General features: G+C 42.0%; 1 protein-coding gene across 19 annotated transcripts in view; it reads left to right on the top strand.

Annotated features, from left to right (window-relative positions):
* WNK2 (WNK lysine deficient protein kinase 2) overlaps positions 1 to 17,520 on the top strand; it is a 206,437-nt gene that overhangs the window by 76,251 nt on the left and 112,666 nt on the right. For all 19 annotated transcript variants that reach the window (XM_033926235.1, XM_033926236.1, XM_033926238.1 and 16 more), the window contains 2 exons: positions 11,309 to 11,481; positions 14,789 to 15,009. In XM_033926235.1, coding sequence (XP_033782126.1) covers positions 11,309 to 11,481; positions 14,789 to 15,009 — 394 coding nt within the window. The remainder of the gene's footprint in view (positions 1 to 11,308; positions 11,482 to 14,788; positions 15,010 to 17,520) is intronic.

Raw genomic sequence — 17,520 nt, 5'->3', positions numbered from 1 at the left:
AAGATAAAGCCTCAGACTCCCCGTCTGACACTAATGACACTAATGAGCAGGATATTAATGCCAGTAGGCTGGAAAATAAACCTTCCTAGATGAACATAACCAAGAAAGTTCTTAACGGCTAAGAGTGAAAAACTGCCCATCCGTTATTATACCAACGCAAAATATGAAGCACTTGCTCTTACGAATTACTTGAAATCAAGAAAACAGATCCTGGTCCCACCAATCTTGCTGTTTGCTGCTTAAAACAGTTTAAGTTTTTTCATATGGTTTGATAACATCGAGCTGTCTCAGCAATGGCTGCCAGAATCTTAGACACTCATTACACTGATGCCGTCTGCAGTAGATTGTTTAACTTTGATATTCAGTTCCATTTCTCCCAGTGTCTGACATTTCTAAAAGTTACCACACAGGTTTTGCAAATACTATACATTAATTTTTGCAACCAACATGGCAAACTACAAATTTCCACACTTTTGTAGTAAAACTACTTTGTTCTGTGGGCATTTTTTTTATTGACCTGAAGAAACATAACCTTCTTAATTCTTTCTCTTCCTCTAGGTTGGTGTCCCTCAAACCTTTTTTGCTCCAGCACACCCACAACCCCACCCCACCCAAACCTAGTCTCATTTTCCCTGAGCTTAGGTCCATGTCCGGAGGGCCTCAGAGCATGCATGGGCATTGACGCAGTGATGTCGCATGCAAGCTTATGATGTCATCACTCCAACGTCCATGCATGCTCGGAGGCCTTCCAAACACAGCCCTGAGCTCAGGGGAAACAAGGCGCAGGTTCAGGTGGGGGAGGAGAGGTGCTAACGCCAGAAGTGACACTAGGTGTTCAATCGCCTGGAATCTTGCTGCGGCACATTTAGTGTGCCTCGGCAGTTTGCGATTCACTGCTCTAGGTAAACTGTAAAAATTATAATCATTAAAGCACTAGTGATAGACTGAGCATGGGGAATTGGACGCCAGCGCACTCATTAAGCTGCAGTTGCCAATTAAGCTGCTAGCTTTCACTCAAGGTGTGAAAAAATAACAAAAACATGGAAATGACGCATAACGCAAGGTTTACCAAAACAATTATTTATTGCTTTTATTTTTCCATCATGGAACTCAAAAGGCTAGTTGCGTTAGTGGGAGGTTGTTATAGTTTTCAAAATGCTGGCCTTCTGATAACAATCTCAACTCGATACTGCATTGCTTCCCAATATATGCCTTCAGTCCAGTTTGACATCATTGGCTGTCAGCCAATCCACTAATGGAGGCTGTACTTAAATTTAGACAAAGACCTTCTTTTTAACATGGAATAAAAGTACCAGAAATCATAATTTTTTTGTTTACATTCATTTCTGAATATACATAAACATTTTATTACATATCCAATATTCTTTTTGTCCTCTTAAAACTTATTTCAGACAGTTTGTCTATGTATCAGGCAAGCTGCTGAAATGTTCTCAGCCTTATCCTGGAGGAGGGGTACTCCCTCCTCCTGCTTTGAACAACTGACAGTTTCATGTTACACCTACACAGTTCTAAGTATGGGCTACCAATGCTCCCCTTCCTATGCTGGAAACTAGTTTCTGACTCTAATTATTTCCAGATGTTACCTTAGGATTTTTCCTTAGTGCTCCTTATATAAAACATTTCACTTTAAGTACCCCTTCTTTTATAAATCATTCATATCACCACATATCACACATTCGGGGGCCCCAAACATTCATAGCTTCACACATTATATGCCATTCATATTTAATGCATGTTATATCTCAGTTTGGGATACGTAATCTAATATGCTCTTCCTAACCAGCCTAAGGCACATCTGGTATCAATTAGAACCACGAGACTAAAAGCGGGAAAAACCTGAACAAAGACTAGGGACATAGGCTGAACACAAAATGGAGTAAAGCCAAGCAGAAGACACAGAAAAACAGAGATGGAGTTCATGTATATCCTGATTTCCTCTATGATCTAGCTTAATAGCAAAGTACATAAAAAGAATATTATTATGCTTTTCCTTAATATTAATTTGTAGTATGTTTTTCTGGCCTTGGCTATATCCATATTCAGATTTTTATTCACCAATTTTTCGTACGCTTCTATTAGGTGTGGCCTTAACTAACACATATGCTTGTATCTAACTAGAGTTACCCAGAATCATACGAAAAGCAGGCATTTTGTAGAAAAACCTCCACAAAATACTGCGCTTTCATGTCCTGATGTCCATTCCATTACAGTCCTATAGACATCGCCCCCTACTGGCCACGAGCCACTAGTCCTCAAGACACAAGTGCAAACTTTCAGTGGTGCAAAATAACAAAAATGTTCGCATCTTATGCTGCTTGAATACAAAAACCTAGATGTGCTAAAATTGTAAGGTGGACCTCCCAAATAGAGAATGACAGTCACTTCCCCGTCTCCGCTGTCCCCGCAGTCCCTTTCACCATCCCGTCCCCTCCTCTCCATCCCCCCACCCTCAGCACCCTTCACGCGGCCCAGCCGTGCATTTCCCTCCCTCCCTTTCCTTACCTTCTCTTATGGCAAAACTGGCAATTTGTATAAGGCTATGTGCTGTATTACAGCCAGAGCCTTGAAGTCGCATCGGGTTGCCTGCTAGAAAAGTCTCCTCCGATGCAACCGGAAACAGGAAGTTGTGTCAGAGGAGACTTTTCCTGCAGGCAGCGCAACGTGACTTCAAGGCTCCGGCGCATAGCCTTATACAAATTACCAGTTTCACCATAAGAGAAGGTAAGGGAAAGGGAGGGAGGGAGATGCATGGCCGGCCGGCGGGAGAGAGGGGGCTGCCGGACCGCATGCTCATTCACTGCACATGCTAACCATTCACTGCTCCACGGGGCAGTGAATGGCCTTGTCCCCGATCTTGCGGTGACCTTTTTTTTTTTTTGGTCACAGTTTTGGCAGGCTAGCTACGGGTAACAACCACCATGTCATTCTCTACTCCCAAATACTCATAATAGCCAGCTTTGAGTTCATTGCTGCAGTATAACATATATTGCACCCATAAATAGACTGCATGCAGTAACGTAGTGAGGGTGAGAGGCGGCCGGGGTGATGGTGCCCCGCCTCCTTCTGCCACACGTGTACCTACCCCTCCCCTGTATCTCTAAAATTCACGGCGTGCGTTGCAACCCCAAACTGATGCTCACGCCAGCGTTGGCTCTTCCTCTGACATGACTTCCTAGGTGTGGGTCCAGGAAGTGACATCAAAGGAAGTGCTGGCATGAGCAGCAGGTTGGTTGCTACTCAACGCCACGAATGTTAGAGGGGAGGGGAAGGATCAGGGGATGGAGAGGACAGTTGCCTGCACCCCCACCAAGATGGTCCCCCCCCTTACTATGCCACTGACCACATGCAAAACTAGGAAACAGTCAATTCAATGACGGTTAAATTCTCAAATTGAATTTAAATCTTTTTTAACATTTTGATGAAACTATACCATTTTAGCATATTGTACACAAGCTTTTATATAGATCAGGGATCTCAAAGTCCTCCTTGAGGGCTTCAATCCAGTCGGGTTTTCAGGATATCCCCAATGAATAGGCATGAGATCTATTTGCATGCACTTCTTTCAATGCATATTCATTGGGGAAATCCTGAAAATCTGACTTGAATACGGCTCTCGAGGACCAGATTTCCCTACCCCTGAACTAGGGTTACCATATGGCTCCAGAAAAGGGTGGATGGATTGAGACATCCAGGTTTTACTTCCATTGCTTTCACTGCCCTAACTGAGACTAGCCTTACCTGCATATGTTCTGGTTCAGCAGGAACTTGTCTAACCTTGTCTTGAATCCCTGGAGGGTGTTTTCCCCTATGACAGACTCCAGAAGAGCATTCCAGTTTTCCACCACTCTCTGGGTGAAGAAGAACTTCCTTACGTTTGTACGGAATCTATCCCCTTTTAACTTTAGAGAGTTCCCTCTCGTTCTCTTCACCTTGGAGAGAGTGACCAATCTCTCTTTTTCTACTAAGTCAATTCCCTTCAATAGCTTGAATGTTTCAATCAGGGCCCCTCTGTCACCTCTTTTCAAGGGAGAAGAGGCCCAGTTTCTGTAGCCTCTCATTGTACGGCAACTCCCCCAGTCCCTTAATCATTTTTGTCGCTCTTCTCTGGACCCTTTCAAGTAGTACTATGTCCTTTTTCATGTACGGCGACCAGTGTTGGACGCAGTATTCCAGGTGGGGGCGCACCATGGCCCGTTACAGCGGCATTATAATCTCTGATCTGTTTGTGATCCCCTTCTTAATCATTCCTAGCATTCTGTTCGCCCTTTTCGCCGCTGCCGCACATAGTGCGGATGGCTTCGTTGATTTGTCTACAAGTACTCCCAAGTCCAGACATCCTGCCTTCGTGCATTTGATTTTTGTTACCAACATGCATCAAGAATTGCTACCTGCTTTAGCTTCATCTCCACCTATAAGTAACCCAACTCATCTAAGCAGTTCAAACACAGGCAACTCCACTGTTCTTATAGGCTATATTCACTGAATAGCAAAATTTAAGCTGACATGATCCATTGTTTGTGTGATGAGGTTTGCAATAGCAAAATCCTGTTCCCAGTTTTGATGATTCATTTGGTTTACTGAGAAATTGTCACTTAAGTTTCCCTTTCCCTTTTTACTTTTCACTGCAAGCATCAAATGTAACTAGATAAAAGTAGTAAAAATTGGCAAAATATTACTTCAGTAAAAGTAGCAAATGTTATCCTGTACTTTACAAGTAAAAGTATCAACCTTTTTACTTAAGTAAATGTAAGTAACTACTTTCCAACACGGGTTATACAGTATTTCAAAACATCATGATGAGAAAATCTTGACCTGGGGAGAAACCATGTGTTAATGCTAGAGCAGGGGTGTCAAACTCAATCTCATTAAGGGGCCTAAATCCAAAACGCAGGCCAAGTCGCGGGCTAGACCGTGCCCAGTTTCCGCCCCAGACCCTGCCCCCATAATAGTACTAATTATAACAGCATTTTTTCCATTCATTTTTCATATATACACACACAATATAATCTTATTAACACATAATGGTTAACCACAAAATTAAACTACACAAAACACACAGTATGCTTCTCAACATTCATTCCTACCAGAACACAGATAACCCCTATGCAAATACGGGACCAAAAACTAAAAGTACTAATATATAAAAAAAGAAACCCTAATATGCAAGACTCTGCATACAGTACAACCCCAGAGAAAAAGAAACAAATGCATTTCTTCCTGAACAGTGCAAAATACAGACAGCAGATGAAAATTCTCAAAATTGCCACAATTCAAACACTAAATTGAAAATAAAATCATTCCCCCCTACCTTTGTTGTCTCCCTCCCTTCTGGCAGGTGTCTTACCCTCGGGCCATTTATGCGGCCCGTGGTCCAATGCTCCCGGTGTTATCTTGTGGCCGGCTCCCTCCTCCTCCCAGCCGCAGTGTGCATGAAGCTGTGTTTAGCGGCTCCTCGTGCGTTCTGCACTTGAACCGGAAGCCATCTCTGACATCACAATGTCGGAGGTAATGTGTCTGGATGGAGGCGCAGGACGTGCGAGGAGCTGCGTGTACACTGCCGCTGTGAAGAGGAGGGAGCCGGCCACAAGATAACACCGGGGGCATCGGACTACGGACCGCATAAAATGACCGAGTGGGCCGGATTCAGCCCCCGGGCCTTGATTTTGACACTTATGTGCTAGAGAATCCATAAGAGTGATTTCATTCTTTGTTTCTAGATTTTTTAGATGTGCAGTTACCAAGATGCTGAACTCAGGTCTTTCTAGGTGGTGGAGGAGTATATCCATAGTACAATTCCATATTGTTCTTTATTAGCTTTTAATTGAAGGGATCCACAGTCTGATCGTTACTGTTTTTTAAATTACAAAAATCTCCCTCCGTGTGTCCTTGTGGCTTGGATAGCAACCGTGCCTTCTCCCAGTATGAAATGACAGCTTAATTATCAGTGATGGAGAGCTTAAATGGAGACCCCAGCAAAGCAGTCAAGGCAGTTATTGATGATCAGAAGAGAGAATGTAAAATCTATAAACACACACTCCTTTTCCAGGACTATTAGCAGATTGACCACAGAATACTTGCTTGGGCCACTTCATAAGCCAAGCTTCTGAACGACGTTTTTGCCTATGACGGGGCATTTGCTGCTCTTGGAAAGCAGATTTCTTGGGTAGGCTGGATGTCTGTGCTGCATAATTTATTTTAATGCATGATCAACATTAATGAATTGTTGCCAGTTGGCTGCTTTTGCTACCCTACAATGCTACATTTGTACAATGCATTATGTAATTTTCTAGTTAATGGATTAATATGAGCATTCTGAACTCTACAGCTTTTCAGCATTACATCATGCCAGAATGCTTTTTAATATGAGATGGTTGGAAGATATAGCACATAGTAAGCTTTCTATAGTTGGGTTTCTGGGCTTTATAAGTGGTGCATGTTTTCATTTGTCTGAGTCTACTGTATATTCTTAAGGCACTACTTAATTAAGCTGAGATCTTGTTTTAGTTTTCATTGTATTCATATTTAATGAGTTTATATCCCTGGTGTTTCGGCCGTCCTGCATCTTTGACCTGATCATTTTCTCCTTTTGACTTTCAACTAGTTGGAAAGACTGAGGCCTGGATTCTTAAAAAAAAAAAAAAAAAAAAGTGTTAAAAAGCGACAGTCTGCTAAAGTAGCCATTTTGATAGTAAATTGAAAAAAGCGAGACATTCTCAAAAAATTGCGCATGCAGATGAGGTCGGTGGACAGCAGCGAAGATTTTGTAAATTTGCATGTTCCCATCGCTGGAAAAAATGTAAATGCGGCTTTCTACACCAGATCTTGTGATCAGAGGTATACAACTCACAGGTTCAAGAATGATGCACCTATTTACTAGAAAGGAGATTATCAAGGTGAGAACCTAATCTTCCCTTCCTTAAGCAGAAAGCTGAACAGTCCTATGGAGAGTCTGGCTTCAGTAATTCTGGGATAAAATCCAAAATACGAGAACTGCAAAAGAAGCAGAAAAGTCTTGCTTGTATGGTATGATGCAAATTTTAAATCATTTACAGGCTATTGGATTGGGACAGTACCCAAATCTGTGTGCAATTAAAGCCTTTAGGTACAAAAGGGTCAATAGTCAAAACAATTTAATCAGCCAGAAATGGCTGCTGACTGGTTAAATAGCTTGTTTGACCAGCTCCTTAGAAACTGGATATCCAAAGTCCATCTTATATCAGAATTCAGTAAGTAAAACAAAAAATATATTTTTATATATATATATATATATATATATATATATATATATATATATATATATATATATATAAAATGAAAAAAACACAAACCACCATTGAAATGTTTGAGACATCATAGCACCCACCTGCCTATCTTAAATGTTGATTTACATATAATAAGACTGTTCAACAGACTCATAAGGTCAAATGTAGCTTTTAGTTGAGATGGTCAGTGAAAAACTTCCGGTTGATATTCAAGTGCTCTCAAAAATAAATATATTAGTCCCTTAAACCCAAAAGCAACAAACAACAAAAAAAAACAAACTACAAAAAATCATCAAGGCAAAATCAATCATGAATGTCCACTACTTCCTCAGTCCACTACTTCCTCTACACTGATCGTGTTACACAAATCTTGCTTCATTAGGTCTTCTACTTCATGCACGCACTCTAATGATCATTTCCTGAGTGAAACGGAGTGACGTAAATACTAACATCAATCCGGCCACTCAAGTATCCAATCACGGGACACAGATCATCAATAACCTCAAGATTAATAAATAGTTCTACTGATGTGTTGTCCATTCAATCTCTTTATCAAGTCCATATTGTATGACTGTGTTCCAAGAGAAGATCAAGTACTGTTCATGTCTAGGCTTTGGCAAGATGGTAATAATGCTGTCTCCCTTTTAGTATGTATCATCTCATTTGAATTTCATGTGCGTGTGATGTCATCACGTGGCATCCGCACATGCACAGATTTCCTCCCTGCCCGACAAAGTGGAGGGTGGGCCTTGGGGGTGGGATTAGGGCGTTACATGGTGGGGATGGGCGTGGCTAGGTGTCCTGATTTTCCAATTACTCATACTTATGGGGAATTTAGGAGATCTCTAAAAACATATCTGTTTTTGAACTACTTAGGTAGCTGATTTGTAGAATTTTATCATGCAATAATCAGATCTTTTTTGGGTTTTTTTAGTTATTGGCTTTTACCTTTTTAGTTTTATTCAATTTGTTGTATATTTGACTATTGTAAACTGCTTAGAACTTTATGACCTTGGGGTATATAAACTGTTATTATTACTAACCCTGTCAAAGAAGCTGATCATAATTGTCTGACAAGACCTGCCTCTAGTGAATTCATGTTGCCTCAAGTCTTGTAATCCATTGGATTCTAGAAACTTCATTATTCAATTTTAAAAGCATTTCCAATAATTTACTTACTACAGAATCCAGACTTTCTGGCTTGTAAGCTCCTTACCTCTTCCTTACTTTCACTTTTGTTTTTAATATTTTTATTATAATCTGCTTAGTAGAATATAAAAAAAAATAAATCTTTAATCATTTAAACCTTTGGTAATCTGAATGTTCAGACTTTTTTAAAAGACTCTAGTTTAAGAATAACTGTACTCAAATCTAACTGGTTAGGGCCACATTTAAAATAAAAGAAGCTATGGCTGGTGGTAGCTGGAAACCACTGCTGACCATCTGCTGACCAAAAGACAAATAAAGATGGCATGGAGTAGCCTAATGGTTAGAGCAGTACTTCATTCTTCTTTTTTTAAAATTTATCCCAGGACAAGCAGGCAGCATATTCTCTACATGTGAGTGACGTCACCGACGGAGCCCCCTAGCGGACGTTTTCACAAGCAGACTTGCTTGAAGACCTTCAAGCTTGCGAATGGCCCGCGCATGCCTCTCCTGCCTGGTCTAGGGCATGCGTCTCCTCAGCGTGTCCTCATTTCTCTGTTTTCCACGGAGCCAGAAGTACTGCTCCCTTGCTTTGCGCGATATCGTTGACCCTCTTGCACCGCGGCTTGTTAGGTTAGTTTCTTTTGAGTCGCTGTGCTCGCATCTGTGGTTTTTTTTCTTCTTTTTATTTGTTTTTCAGTTCGTACCTTTTTGACCGGGTTCCTGGTCTTACTCTGGCCGCCTGGCCTCGCAGGGCTGCGGCCGTCTTTTTTCTTATGTCCCGGCCTCGTTCTGAGGTACCTATGGAGAGCACACCCAGCTTCTGACCCTATTTGGGATCCTGACCCATAACTTGGGAAGCTTAGAGCAGTGCTTCTTAACCATATCGTGGGGGACCCCCCCAGCCAGTCGGGTTTTCAGGATATCCTCAATGAATATGCATGAGACACATTTGCATGCCTGTCTCCTCCATTATATGCAAATCTCTCTCATGCATATTCATTGGGGATATCCTGAAAACCTGACTGACTAGGGATCCCCCAGGACAGAGCTAAGAACCACTGAGTTAGAGCATCAGGCTGAGAATGGGAGGGGAGGGGAAGTCCCACTGATGCTGCCTGGGATGTTGAACAAGTCGCTTCACACTTCAGTCCAAATATGATGGGCAGTTCTATAAAGGGTAACTTAAGTACCAGCTGCTTATACTAAGTTATAGAATATGCACCACTTTACATTTTACATGTGTATGCTCTAGTTACATGGAGTAACAGCAAATGGGCTGCACCAGTGGGCAGAGCATTGGGGGGGGGGGGGGGGGGCTTTCCACATAGCAACGTGCTCATCTTGCAGAATGTTATCAGGTGGCAACATCGTAAAGTGCATTTAGGCATGGCAACTTAGACCTGCCTTACCTACCGTGTTTCCCTGGAAATAAGACAGCAGCGGCAGCAATGAACAGGCTTCCCGTCCCTCTGCCACAACACTGATGATGCTATCAGTGAGACGGCACAGGGGAAGGCTGCCGCCGCTACTGTTTTGAATGGAGGAATGTTGGCCTGGCGGTGGGCGGGTCGTCTGGGTTCTGCTGCATGGGGGGATGGGAGGGAGAGATGGAAAGATGCTGCGCAGGGGGAAGGGTTGGCGGGGTTGTGGGGGGGAATGGCTTCATATTATCTGTACAGCACCCCAAAATTAGTGAAGATCACCCACGGCAGCAGTCCTGGGATTTCTAGCCCCAAATGCTAGCTTTAGTTGGGCTGCGACACCCCAAACACTGAGTGTAACAGTCTTTTAAAAGTTGTCAAAATGGTGCCAGACACACTTCAACACAGGCTTATCCTTTGGAGTTGTTTGGTATTGTAGTTACCTCAGAAAAGCTCATGTATTATCTGTTCCACAAAGATCTCAAGACTTTTTTTTATTATTTCAGAAATGTTATGACGTCTGAATTTCAGTTTGTTTAAGGATGATCTGTAATTTGTTTATTTGTTAACCATTTAAAGCTCTATTGTATAGGGAAGATGTGGCATACAAGAACAATGCTTAGATAAGATTAGATCTAACGCAACACAATGAAATTGCTTTCGGAGTTCTGCTGCATGGAAGGGGGGGGGATGGGAGGGAGGGATGGAAAGATGCTGCATAAGGGGATGGGTGAGAGATGATCATTTTACACAAAAAAGACATCCCCCGAAAATAAGCCCTAGTGTGTTTTTTGACCCAAATTAATGAAACCGTGTCTTATTTACATGGCATAATCTCTCATCTAAGTTTTGGTGTGCCAAAGTGGCTTTGTGGTTAGCTACACCTTAATGCCATTACATTATTGGCACTAAGCGTGTTTTTTTGTTGTGCCTACTTCTAGATCAGGGGTAGGCAATTCCGGTCCTCGAGAGCCAGAGCCAGGTCAGGTTTTCAAGATCTCCACAATAAATATGCATGAGATAGATTTGCGCCTCAAGGAGGCAGTGCATGCAAATCCATCTCACACATATTTATGGTGGAGATCCTGAAAACCTGACCTGGCTCCGGCTCTCGAGGACCAGAATTGCCTACCCCTGGGCTAGATGCCACTTTATAGAATTTCCCCCTTAGATTATAAACCCAAGGTCAGGGAAATATATTCAGGTATAATAGCTAACTTGCCTTGAACTACTGAAAAGGGTCTCTGCTAAGGAAAAGTTATCACAACTTGTTTCTGTAAGAGCTGTGGTTTTGTTTCGGGTTTTTTCTTTGCAAGCGTGAAGTACTATTTTATTTCTGTCAGATATATTCAGTGGCTTATGGATTCCTAGTATATACTCGTACAAAGATCAAACGTCCCACAGAATAGAATGTACCATTCATTAGTTACAGATCCTGTGTGTCTCCAATTATAGGACCGGAAACTTACTAAGGTGGAACGGCAGAGATTTAAAGAGGAAGCAGAAATGTTGAAAGGTCTGCAGCATCCAAATATTGTTAGGTTTTATGACTTCTGGGAGTCCTGTTTGAAGGTGAAGAAATGCATTGTTCTAGTTACTGAGCTAATGACGTCAGGAACACTCAAAACGTGAGTACTCTGGGAGGGCAGAGGGCAACTGTGCAGAAACATTTTTTTTTTTTTTTTCTCCCCTATGGTTCAAACCACAGATATCAGTCGGTTCTCGAGGGCCGCAATCCAGTCGGGTTTTCGGGATTTCCCCAATGAATATGCTTGAGATCTATTAGCATACAATGAAAGCAGCGCACGCAAATAGATCTCGTGCATATTCACTGGGGAAATCCTGAAAACCCGACTGGATGGCGGCCCTCGAGGACCAATTTTGACATCACTGGTTACACCTCTGGTAACTTCCATGGACAACTGTATAGCAATGGATTCATTTTAAAACTAGATTCACAAAGCCCGATAATGCATTATAAATTTATTATCTCACTGGAATGTTGGCTCTTTTGCAGAACTTGTAACCCTTCATGCGCCAGTGTGCATAAATTTATTTTTGGCTACTCCTGAATCTTAAGATTGAGAAATAGCACATTCTGTACCATGTTAAGTGTTTGAACTCGTATGAGAACTTGCATCTTCTTATGATACATATGCTAAATGGTTTATTTCATACCCTTTTTGCTATATAAGGAGATTTTAAAAGTATCTTATTTTCTTGAAACACAATGGATAAAACAGGAATAAAACCAATTCGGAATCAATATATGAAATCATAAATGAGCTTTGGCTTCCTTAGCACAATGGGTTAAATTGAATCCAGTTGCTTCATTGCTAACGCCCCCTCCCCCTTTTTTTTTGCTTAAATCTGTGACTGAGATTGTACATGCTATCCTATATAAAGATTCAAACTGTGCGAGTTTGGTCTTTACCCTCAGATATTGTAAACCTGTCTTTATTTAAAGTTTTCACAGGATCTATGAAAAAAGTAGCTGATACTGACATTCTAAATATTTTGGGTTCATGTATCTGCTGTCAAGGTTTACAAGTGGAAAAAGTTGGCATCTTCCGTGAAACTGCCAGGACCAATTGCTCTGCAAAGATCACCCCAAGGGCAGAGAACCTGAACGCAAACCACTTAGACTATAAGTTGTATATAAATGTTTAAATAAATAAAAAAAACTTTGCTACAGCTGATGCAGGGGTTCGAGCGTCAAAACAAGAAAAGTGGGCAAGGGATACCTCGCATCAGCCTCGAGGACAATCAATTTATTGAAAACATATAAATAGTAAAAACATAAGACAAGCTTTATGGAGAGTCTTAAATCCTTTTTGTCCTTGAGACTGATGTGCGGTATCCCTTCCCCGCTTTTGTTGTTTTGCATCGCTAAAGTGATTTGGCGCTTTCTGATTTTTTGTTGTGGAATACAGGGGTTTCTGCATCAGCCATCAGCAGCTAAAGTGAATGGGGATATGATAGAAACCACTACTCCTTTTTAAAAAGCAAAAAATTTTGCTTCCTGCCTCAGTTTGCCAAAGAGCTTCTAGATGACTGCACCGAAAAATTAAAGTGTTCGGTCAGTCGCACATACTTTGGCAGTGTTTTCCAAAGTAAGAGCATCATTCTAGCTGCTCTTGGTGGAGGAGGCATGAGGGGTAGGATTGCTTTGCTGCATCCGACCCTGGATGACTTGCTCTGGTCTGCTTTCATAGAAAAAATTCTACAAGAGAACGTCGGGCCGTTCTCGTTAGCTGAATCTGAGCCAAAAGTGGTGATGCAGCAAGATAGTGACTCTGAACACAAATCTATTACAGAATGGCTGAGGAAGATTGTGTTAGCCAGAGATAAGTCAGATGTCATGAAAAAAACCCAACAATATGTGTAAAACACTTTCAATTTCAATTGATGCTGAAATGTCCAATGATACGAGAACAGCATAGGCTATTAACTGATTCAAACTGAAGGAAAAAGCCTCAGACAAAGGCCCTCCCACCTCCACCGAAGTGGTTTGCTAAAGGTGGTTGAGCGGTCACCTCATCGGCAAAAAAAAACCTTCAATGAAGATAAAAGATTAATAATGCGCTTTGCTAGTGAAAACAAAATTGTGTTTACATTGCACAAACTTAGTCCTTCCCTGACTTCTGTCTTGCCACGTTTAAATAGCTGTTCGTGCCAGGAAGTCCTCAAATATTGCAGCTGATACCAGGTCTGCATGGAAGAATGGGTCGGTTCCCTAAGAGTGGTGAGGCTGATCAACTAATTGTTATAACCGTTGCCTTTGCTGCGTGTCAAATGCAATGTTCACATATACTTTTCAAAAAAAAGTTTCAAGTTTGTTTATTTTTGATGTACCGTCTATCAAAACAAATGTCTAAGCCAGGGATCTCAAAGTCCCTCCTTGAGGGCCGCAATCCAGTCGGGTTTTCAGGATTTCCCCAATGAATCTGCATGAGATCTATGTGCATGCACTGCTTTCGATGCATATTCATTGGGGAAATCCTGAAAACCCGACTGGATTGCGGCCCTCAAGGAGAGACTTTGAGATCCCTGGTCTAAACGGTATACAGTATAAAAAGATTGTAGAAAACCTGTTAAAATGGGTAAATAAAACCAATATTTTATCCTATATTAAGATACTAGGCAAATTCACATTAACGTACATGAGACAAAAGGGAAGTTGGGATAGGAGAAGTTGTTTAAAATACATCGAAGTAAAATGAATAAAAAAGGAAGGTAAATGGGGAGTGGCAAGACATTGGGTAGGGGATCACTTCAGAAGAAGCATTTGTTTCAGAGTTTCACGGAGATTAGAGGTTTGAAAAGCGGAAGCTGGTACTAAAGAGTAAAGACATCTTTAAAAAGAAAAGTTTATTAAATTAACCCTGCTGAATAAATCAAAGGATATATTTTATTTTTTCCTCTCTGCATGTAGACTAGGATCTAATGTTTTGAGTATAAATTGATGTACTATACTGTAACTCAGGGGTGTCCAATGTTGGTCCTCGAGGGCCGCAATCCAGTCGGGTTTTCAGGATTTCCCCAATGAATATGCATCGAAAGCAGTGCATGCACATAGATCTCATGCATATTCATTGGGGAAATTCTGAAAATCCAACTGGACTGCGGCCCTCGAGGACCGACATTGGACACCCCTGCGTAGCTGTTAGCAGAGTTGTGAGATGGTTTTCTTTGCCTGTGTGGCTCCTGTAGAAAGATTGGTCAAAGTATATAGGAATAATTTTAAAACTAATCAGCTCGTGATGATTTCATATTACTGGAAATAAATTTCTGTAAATCGATATTTCGCCATTTGTAGAAAAACCTGGTTATAATAAACATTCTAGAAAGTTGTTTTTTTTTTTTTTCTTTTATGTGGATACTCGGTAGCACTTTAACATTAATTAGCCACATATTATTATATTCTCTTTTCAGGTACTTGAAGAGATTTAAAGTAATGAAGCCAAAGGTTCTTCGAAGCTGGTGCCGACAAATTTTGAAAGGTCTCCATTTTTTACACACAAGAACACCACCCATAATTCACAGAGACTTGAAGTGCGATAATATCTTTATTACCGGACCGTCTGGATCTGTGAAAATAGGAGATCTAGGCCTGGCAACACTTAAGAGAGCTTCATTTGCCAAAAGTGTAATAGGTAAGAGCTACTCTGTTCTTGCTACAAAATAGCTGTTTTTTTCACTAAAAGGAAATAACCCTGATGAGCTGGTTGCAAGTCCCAGGAAAAATTAACTTACTGTATTTTTTGCTCTAAGACGCACCAATCTGTAGAGGAAGAAAAAACAAGAAAAAAAAAATTCTGAACCAAATGGTGTGCCCTGTACCCTGCCTCCCCACCCCTCTGGTGGTCTAGTGGTAGGCCTGGACAGGGTACAGGGTACAGGGCACGTCTAATGTTAGGCATGTGTAGTGGCAGCCAGTCAGTCCCGCCCCAAGCTAGCCCCCTATGTACCTTTTTTAATCTCCTGTACCTTTTTAAAATGACCCCCCATCTTACCTTTTTAAAATGCGCCTCTCCCCCCACCCATCATACCTTTTTTTAAATGTGCCCCGAGAGAACTGACGGCAGCCATTCAAAGCGGCACAGGCCCAAGCAGGAGCGTGAAAAGCATGCTCCTGCCGGCCGATACACCGCTGGACCATCAGGCTATAAGGCTCATTTTAAAAGGTACGGCGGCCGGGGTGGGGCATTTTAAAAGGTACAGTGAGCAGGGAGTTGTTTTAAAAAGGCACGGGGGCTGGTAAAAATTGTATCTTTGCTGCATAAGACACAGTGACATTTCCACCCACTTTTGGGTGGAAAAGTGCATCTTATGGAGCAAAAACTACGGTATATACACTTTGTGGTCAAAACTGACAGAGAATCTCAAACATGCGGAAGGGGGGAGCCTGCCTAGTGTGACCTGCCTAGACTCCATGGTGGTTGCTTGTTCACTTGTGGGTCTTTACTTTCACCTGCAAAATCTTCCAGTGAGAATGTTTATATGTCCCGGTTTAACTTTTCCCTTGGTTAAAAAAAAAATACTGCTCCCGTGGTATGTTCCTGCTTTTAACATTAGAGCCAGAGGAAGTGTTTCTCAGATATATTTACACAATTCTGTTTTGGGTCAGGTTCTCTAACACAACTTAGCGCATTCATAGGCCATCTCGTCTGCATTACTCCCACAGCCCTTCAAGTGTACCCTTGCCCACCCACCAATAGACATTGAGCTCCAGAAAACACCAGTCTACCCCACATACTGTCACGTATACACCTTCCTACACATACCCTATATTCAGTTTCAGACAATTCCAGGCTTACACAGAGCTAGATAGCAACCTTCCCAGACTCTCTTGCGACAAAACACCTGCCTCACCTCTTCCCCAATACTCTAACACCATCCAACCATTAATACAATATGGAGTCTGCAGATATAGGCGTGAATCGACAAACGGACACATTATAAAGGTGCACATTACAATTTGTTCAGCAAGTCCAAGGACTGAACTTTTGTTTCCTCTCCAGTTGGAGGATGTAAACTCAAAAGACCTTTTCTCACATCAGGCAGCATTATGGGGTAAAGATCTAGAACAATTGCTTACGCCTACTACTTATGGGGAATTTAGGAAACGCCTAAAAACATATCTGTTCCTGACGTATCTAGGCAGCTGACCCGTACAATTCTTACTCCACAATTACTGATCCCTAGAGCTGTTAATCACTAGCTTTTAACTCTGTTAATTCTACTCAATTTGTACCATCTTTTAATCATTGTAAACCGCATAGAACTTCACGGTCCTGCGGTATATAAAATGTTATTATTATTATTATTACACTAGCGCTAAAAATGTAGCCAGTGTATAAAGTTGATTAAAGTACAGTGGTAACCCATAGCAATGCAATTTCCGTTTCCAGCACAGAAAATGCTTTAAAAGTGAAACTGCCTTTATCAGAAGATTAGAAGTGCTTTATTTCTTTTGTATGACTTCTCATCAATATTCTCAGGAGGCAGCAAGATTTAATCTGTTTTTAAAGTTTGATTTTTAATATCCTCAAACTTGTTACGGTTCTGAAATTGAGCCTGTCTGTAAGTGTTTCAATCTTTCCATCTGATAATAGATATGCCAGTCCACCTGTTTAAGTGTGTTACGAGGGCCCATCTAGTACGATCCAGGGCAAATTACAGAGAAACCTGTTGTCTGTGGCCTGGAGACTTGTATTAGATTAAAGTATAATTACTGTATTTTCATGTAGATAACACGCACCCGTGTAAAACGCGCACACAGGTATAGCGCGTGGGAAACCGACATATATGTAAAAAAAATTTTATATACCGCGCACACCCGTATACTGCGCATGCTGCCCCGACTCTCCCGTCGCCGCCCGACTCTCCTTTCGCCCGCCCCGACTCTCCTCTGGCCACCCCGACTCTCCTTTCGCCCACCCCGACTCTCCTCTCCCCCTTGAAGTCTTGTCCCCATCCTGAAAGCCTGATGCCCCCCCCCCCCCGACGTCCGATTCACACACCATCCCCGCAGGACCGCTCGCACCCGCACCCCGAAGGACCGCTCGCACGCACTCCCACCCGCACCCCCACCCTGAAGGACCGCGCGCACCCCCACAGCCTCCCGACCCCCCCCCCCCCATCATGTAGAAGCTCCTACCGGT

The sequence above is a fragment of the Geotrypetes seraphini genome, chromosome 17 (assembly GCF_902459505.1).
Source record: "Geotrypetes seraphini chromosome 17, aGeoSer1.1, whole genome shotgun sequence".
Taxonomy (NCBI): Eukaryota; Metazoa; Chordata; class Amphibia; order Gymnophiona; family Dermophiidae; genus Geotrypetes; species Geotrypetes seraphini.
This window is presented reverse-complemented; position numbering and strand designations above follow the sequence as displayed.